This window comes from Suillus subaureus (assembly GCF_016647635.1).
Source record: "Suillus subaureus strain MN1 chromosome Unknown BJ212scaffold_478, whole genome shotgun sequence".
In the NCBI taxonomy this organism is placed as follows: Eukaryota; Fungi; Basidiomycota; class Agaricomycetes; order Boletales; family Suillaceae; genus Suillus; species Suillus subaureus.
Window position 1 is genome coordinate 6,309 of NW_024539034.1, and position 7,756 is coordinate 14,064.

The 7,756-nt window shown below is 48.9% G+C and overlaps 1 protein-coding gene across 1 annotated transcript; it reads right to left on the reverse strand.

The window, feature by feature from the left end:
* Positions 1-4,895: 4,895 nt before the first annotated feature.
* BJ212DRAFT_787320 (uncharacterized protein) lies at positions 4,896-5,235 on the reverse strand. The gene has a single exon (XM_041344073.1). It carries the CDS (start codon positions 5,131-5,133, stop codon positions 4,957-4,959), a length of 177 nt encoding a protein of 58 aa, XP_041184957.1. The 5' UTR covers positions 5,134-5,235; the 3' UTR covers positions 4,896-4,956.
* Positions 5,236-7,756: the final 2,521 nt, after the last annotated feature.

The following is a 7,756-nucleotide window of genomic DNA, read 5'->3' on the forward strand; positions in this document are numbered from 1 at the left end:
CCTGGAGGCAGAAGTACCACTGAAACCAGTAATTCCACCCTGTTGTCAGAAATCCTCCAGTCAGCACGAGGAGAGATCAAGGTAGAAGTAAGGTACCTAACGTAAATCCTAGCGCTGGAGAGACGAATCTACTACCAAAGACAGAGAAAGCACCTGATACGGGGAACATAGCAGACATTTCGCCCCTCCAATTTGTTTCGTTCAGTTCGAACATGACGATGTGATATTAGAAACATACAAACTGATCACAACGCTGTACACAAACATCCCGACAACAAAATACGAGAGCAGAGCACTTCCTGGCCCAGCCAGAGCGATAGCCTTGGCGAAAGAATCAAAGCGGTTATAAAGGACGCGCTCATATGAGAACAAAGCGACACTCACAGATCCAGCGCTCAAGAAAATACCCGTCCCAATGGTCCCTCCGATTGCTGCGCAGATCCCAGTACATGGCATCATTGACCATCGAAACTGAGAGTATCTTAACAAACACTCACCAATCATCATCAGGTGTCTGCTCTGCATCGCCCTCTTCGTTTTATTCTCAACAGACGCGTCGCTGGACCTAACAAGGAACCTCTTCCAACCACTAGTCAAGGTCTTGGATGCAACATCATCGTCTACTGGAACCTCGTCCGCAAGCACTGCATCTTTTTCTGTATCGCTCATCAAGCGTCTCAGAGCTGTTTGGCGTGTTTCTCGTAAGTACTGGCCAGCGAATTTCAGACCAATGGAGTAGAATCACGCTACCTAGATCGATATTGCGGTAAAGAGTCTCGTGCCGCCTTGTCTTGTGTGTCGAGTGGTGAGATTGAACAGAAATTCTAGGATCTTAGGGAGCACTTCAGTACTAGTGCAGCGCTCAAGAAGAGCTTCGGCATTTCAACGACCCGATTAGGCTGCAGAAGTGATACCGGCACTCCCGAGAGCACAGAAAACACTGCAAAAACACAGCTTCAGGAATCAGACGGCAACAGGAAGACATTCCTTGCAACGCGTAGTAAAATCACCTGTTCATCATTCCAATCCGGTTTGTACGCGGACAAGTTGGCCTTGGCCTTGACGTTCTGACAAACGGGCTTGGCGTTGGGAACGTAAGCCGTTTGTATGCGACCTTGATGCAGCATCTTAAAGGAATTCTCGAGGATTAATTATGATGTAGCTCGATATTGGATACGGGAGTGGAACGACCATTAACGGGCTCCTCTCCGAGTCAGTCGGTTCTAAGTGGACGATACAGATGGTAGTTTAGAGACAATATTCGGCCGGAACGTCGGGCACTAAACCTGGCCAAGGAATTTAACTGAGCTAGTATGATCTCTCATCACCTCGAGTAAAGCAAAACTATCGCCTATTCCCGATGTAAAGCGGCGAGCTGTGCATTAAATGATCCAAGAGTCCCCAAAGTTGGATGTATTCGAGTCTGGGGTGGTCCCGTCGTCTTATATCATACCATTCCATCAACAAGGTTAGATATGACGTCCGAACGTCAGTCTATATCAGATACCAAAACTAGGGACACAAAGTGGGTATTGACATACATACATAGGGCCAGCCGAATAGAATACCATAGTAATACGATTGCATAGCATCGCGAAAACCAAGAGTATGTCCACACTACTACAACGAAAGCAAGTTCGACGAGGGTTTCGCAGGGTAGCCAGCCCATGTCGAGGAATATTAGCCGATTATAAGAGCTCTAATCACTAAAGTAGGAATAGGAGATGAGAATGGGGAGAAATTATGAGGCGTGTACGCTCGTGGTGGGTCGTAGTGATGGTAGATGAATCGCCAGGGAGCTCAGTGAGCTCGTGGGACGAATGTCAGTTTGCATTCCATCGAAGCAGGAAAGATGACCTGCAGAAAAAGGCACATAAGTCAAGTCCTCGGACAGTGATCACAAAGAGAGTCAATTACAAAGGAGTCCTTGATTTCCATACTTCGCTCGTTGGTCTCAGGAGGAGCCACAACATCAAAGTTCCTCGCTACAGTGGCCACCGCGATCCTCAACATCATCTGCGCCAAATTCTGGCCTCCGCAGACGCGCGAGCCTGTTCCGAATGGCATGAGGAATTGTGCCATCTTGAAAAGATGTTCAGCGTTCCCAGGTCTCTCGAGCCAGCGCTCAGGAAGGAAGGTCTTCGGAGAAGGGAAGATGGATGCATCACGGTGCATAGACCAGCCTTGGGTAGCAACGATGGTACCAGGAGGAAGTGCGTAACCCATAAGATCAAAAGCTTCATTAATGGCACCATTTTTGGATGTGGAAGATGGAACGACGCGTTCGAGAGGACTTGGTGCGGCGCTGTACAGCCGAAGACCTATAACATGTGTAATGAGAAAGATGTAAATTACAGCGAAGCGCACCCCGACCTTCTTTCACGAAAGCGTTCAGGTAAGGAAGCTTCTGCAAGAGAGCGATATCAGGGATAGCATGCGGATCAGGCATCGCTTGATCCAGTTCGGCCTGCAGCTTCATCATGATATCTTGCCTGCGGCTAAGCTCCCAAAAGAAGTAGGACAACGAGTTTGATGTAGTATCAGACCCTGCGATCCTAGGAGTATCAATTTAGCTCGCACTACAGGCAGTCGAACGAGAGTTAGACGCATACATATGTCCCATCATTTCTGAAATGATATCGTGGTCGGGCATGGCCTGTTCAGAGGAATGCTTGTGCTGGAGAAGGCGTCGCAACATCGGAATCTTCTCAGATTCACCAAGTTTTCCTGCATTTAACTCTGCCCGCATCTCGTACACGCGAGCACCAACGAACTTGAGAAGAGACGAGAATCAGCTTCATTGTCCGCACTGAAGGCATAGAGAGGGAACAACCTCGCCCATAATCTTATCAGAATCGCACATCTGACGCCACCGGTTGTTGGGAATACGGCAGATCAAATCCCACACCCAAGGGGGCACCGCGCTTCTCTGCAACCCCTGTCAGTCTAATTTTGATGCAAGGTCGATCGCCTTACGATAATGCCTCGCTTTGGGAAATCTGCGATCGCAGTGGCCATAGAATCCTCCACACCTGCAATCCATTTACTGAGAGCACCCTGTCGGTAACCATGAGAAGACGCAATAATAACGTCAACCATATAATGGCGGAACAATGTAAGACAATCCAAAGAATGTTTGCCCCCGATATGTTCTAGAACCTGGAATAGGCGCATTAAAAGGGAAATGTCATGTTAATTTCTAGGGGCATACCGAAACAAGCTCGAGGGTATAATCATGCGCTTCAGGCTGAAAAAGAACGAGATTGGCGGGGATATAGTGAGGAGCATAGCCCTTTCGTCGAGCAACATGTCCCGCATGGTCCAATGTCGTCATACTGGTCAGAAAATCAGCATATATGCACGCTTAACAGATTGCAATGTGCACTCACGCATGATCGTTCTCATTACTAAATGAGACTGATAAGCTAAAATCGTATCAAATACAAGATAAACGCACGTTAAAAGACTCTTGTAGAAGGTGCTCTTGTCAAATTTGTGGACTGAGTAGATGCTTCTCATGGACGTCAGATCTTTGAATATGACCTTGTTTGGACCGATTCGAACGACAGGGCCATACTTCTCGAACAGGCGGTGATTGGTCTTACATTGTTGGAGGCGCAAGACATGTGTTGTGATCCAAAAGTTAGAGACGGCGGCAAACCAAGGACCGGGTATCGAGCTGAGCGGGGAAAGGAAGAGGTTGTATATAGCGCGAGAGACAACGTAGACCAGAGAAAGAGAAAGAGCGGCGAGAGCGATGTTGTGGGTTATCCAAGAAACTGAGATTGGGAACGCAGCGGTAGCGATGAAGTCCATGGTGGGTGTAGCAAATGAAAAATCCGACAAAGACAACAAAAAAGAGGCCTGCGTCGTCGGCGGGCACAAGTGACAGAGGGGGAAAGAAAGGAGAGGACGCCTATGAGGAATTCAGAACGTAGCTGGTATATATACCATCTATAAAGCGTGACAAAAACATATCCAAATCGCGGTCACACTAGTGGTCAATGGAATGTCGCCGATGGCGGTTGGACGTCAATTCCTCCATCCTAAAATGGACTCGCAGGTAATCTACTTCCGGGATACCATATTCCTCTTCCGGCTCCCTCGCCTCCGTGACACTCGCTTTGCCTATGAAACGGATTTTTCATTAGTAACAGTCGCGCTGGGAACAGATTCAAGACGATAATACGTGCCAGTACACGCAGCCAAGACCAACGACTCGGAAGACCTCATAGCTCGACAAGAAACGAGGACTGTGGAGGGACCTGACGATCATAGTAAATGGCAACTTCTCTAGTAAGTGATAGAATCGCCTTGGGGGGAGTAGACCGCCATGCATCATTCTTCGGGCTATCATAGCAGGCGCCACTACAATGGTGAACAATCAAATGATCAGGTTGGCAGAACAGGAAATATCCGACATCAGCAGAATGCCATCACGTATCAAATGGCAACAGCAAGATGCAGACGACACCATATCGGAGGAGTAAACCAGACCGTTGAATGTACGCCGTTAAACGTCAGCGATTTGTTTGCCATGAGGACTCGGGCAGATTCCGAGGACAACTGTTTAATTCTGGGATTCATCTGAGTCAATCTATCCATCTGGAGAAATTTGCATCGTCCTTAGTCCAGGAAGCATCGCTTGCGCCATATAACGAGAGGTTGGAAGAGACAGTAGCACGAGGACGAGCGGGTGAGGCCGATACGCAACGCTCAGTACTCAACTTTGCCATCTATCGACGCTCGCATAGGTTCGCGGAGTTTCTAAATAACACGTGGTTGCCTTTTCCGTCTCGACAAAGTTGGAACTTACTTGGCAAAAGCCGCAGGCCCCGGATCATGTTCGCTCAAGAAAGTGCAAATAGTTCATCTTATAATGACAACTGAGGACAGCAGGCCTTTCAGTGGGTTGGAGGATCAAATTCGTCTGCATGCATGCATATCAGGTTCTACCTATCCTTGGCTGACAATGACAGCTCGGCTTCGTGCTTCTGTCAGTATCAACACCGTAGGTTTACTTAGTAGCCGCACGTTTGAAATTCTTGCTAGTGGTCGTCGTATCTGACGCTTGTGACGTGGATCCGCCATCGCTGAATCAGAATCGATTAGTAGGGCCCGACACCGCCGCATCCCCAAAACCAGCAAAAGCAAACGTCATGCCAGTAATCGAGTCCAATTCGCTAACAGCCAACAGATACCAAAAGCATCAAACAATAATCAGCTCTGACAACGAAAACTCAAACTGTGTCCGTCTGCACAAATTGACTTCACATCATCAGCATGGCCATAATAACCGACGCCACCCCGAAGGCGCCCAGCTATCCAAATGCGTGGCCTATACGCTGTAGGGTGCAGTAGTTGTGAGGGTGCTTCCATCCCAGCAGTACCTGTTCATGCAGGAAGTGCAGATACCACTTCTTTCCACCCCTGCTCGCTCCCTTGCACGGTCGACGACGGCGCATGCGAGACACGACGGCCAATTTGGATCTTCCGTTGCTCCGATTGTTGGATACCCCTGAGTCGCGATAACAAAGGTCTGGCTAAGCATTGCCTGGATCTCTGACGACGAATAGGAAGTTTGATCCGTTGAGGTATTGGTAATGGGAGCTTCGCCATTGTAGGGTGGGCCACCATTAGCAAGGTATATGAGAAGCGGGGTGCTTGCGTTCAAACTGGTCGTATTGCATCCAAAGAATGTCGGGCGCGTAGTCAGGTTTTGTGCGGTGTATTCTCCCATAGAAGTGGGAACGGGAGGGAATGAGTAAGCGGAAGGGTAAAGCGAAGTACGATTTTGTGTGGCCTAGTAAGGATTCAGATGCGAAAGTTATTCAATAACCGTGTATGCTCACAATCAAAGAGCTACCATCCGCGAAGTCGTCGGCATCATCGGTCTGAGTTAAAGATCAGCTGAAGATCGTCACATTCTTAGGGAAACTGCTTACTGCATCAATAGCGAAAATGACATCGACGCCGTGCCTTCACCAGGAGAGGTTGCAGGGGGATAACTTCACCGTCCTCACCGCCGTCCACCATATTCAGGTTCGTTTGGGCCGAATCAATAAAACTGTCCGGCGCCACACCATAGAATGGGTTTGGCCAAGAAGCAACGTCATATTCAACGTCGGGTTCAGGCATAAGACTCGCCAAAAGAGATAAAATGGGCCCATAACTCGAATTGAAGGTATTCTGCCAGCTAGTTCAGGCGTGCATAGACAACATCGGAACGGAACCCACAGTGAAATTAGCCTCATTGAATAGTTCAGAAGATGATCCAGCGACAAGCACAGATTGATCATAGTTGGTGACACAGATACTGTTATTTGTCGTTCCCAGATATTTGGTGGGCGCGAATGCAGAAAGCTGCGGGTCGAAAGAACCCGTTTCAACTGTTCAGATGCGTTCAGGGCTCAGGAACAAAAGACCGTGTCCCTTAACTCACAAACATTGAACTCAAATAGAGGATTGGTTTAAGGGGATGAAGTCTTCAGCAATGATCTCAGATGAGTTCTGACCCGGAGCTTGAAGGTCTGCGACCACAATTGGGAATGGTATTGAATAGGACGCAAAGGAGGTCCTTTAACCAGGATCAGCCAACGGAGTGAACAGGATGAGAGCGAACTCACGTATTTGCAACAGCAGACCATAATACACCAGCTCCATGGGTGTACGACTCGTCATAGAAATTAGACGAGAAAGTGCCATTGGCGAAATGTCTGGCTAGCGTACGTCCCCAATAGTCCGCAAATGTCACTACATAACCGGCTTCGTACTTTCCAAGCAACTCCTCCGCAAGATCCATATAATATTCCGAATCCGTGGAGAGGTTCGTGCTTGGCGTTGCAAGATCATAGGCAGCATTCCATCCTCCCCACGAATTGTCAGACACTGGGGGACTAGCAGGTCCAAAGATGAGATCTTGGATGGTGGGGAAATTGGCTTGGGCAAGGGACGTGACAAACCACGATCCGCCTGACAATCCCGACAGATAGGTTGCTGCCTGGAGCAACCCGCCTGTTCCAGCGGCATCGGAAGACGAATTCCGCGCATCTAGTGCGTTCAACACTCCTGCACCAAAGATTGCAGCCCTATACCCTCCTCCGCTCGTTGCAATGCCTAGAGTCGGATCTCGGAGCTATCTCCCGACAGAATGCTTGACACGTAATCAGGGAGATAAGGATTGGTGGATAAGACATTTGAGAGATAAGTTTTCCAGGCCTGCGGAAGGACACTGGTCTTGCGATTTTGGACATAGGAGGCCTCAGATGAGCTGAGGGTCTGATTCCCAGGAGTACCAGCCATCCGCACTAGGTTGAAACCTGCAGGACATCGCGCAGCAACAGGTGTGTATGCCTGAGATGCCACAGTCTGAGCCATGGCGAATATGCTTAGCCATGACAAAAGGGCAAGCAGATAGCAAAGCGATTTTGCAGCATGCTCGAAAACCGACGAGGGAAGGCTAGTTTTCGCCGTACGAGCCAGTTTCGATATGTCGAGCAAAGAGCTGTATGCGACGCCCTTATGAATGCGCAATACACGTTTCAGTGAACCTCCGGGCTGCTGCTACATATTGTGTGTGAGATTAGCGGTTCCAAATTAAAGAGCGCCTGGAGCTCGTGAGGCTCTCTGCTATTCCAGACCCGAACCAATGCAAACCAGCACGTTCGTGCAGTTCGCCGCCGCACTGTACTCGACGCCACCGACATTCTGGAGAGCACTTGTACGATGTTGAATGTTTTGAACAAAGGCTCCATTC

What these genes read in the sequence shown, in the direction of transcription:
- BJ212DRAFT_787320 (XM_041344073.1), bottom strand. Translation starts at nt 5,133, where the DNA reads ATGCGGCGGTGTCGGGCCCTACTAATCGATTCTGATTCAGCGATGGCG.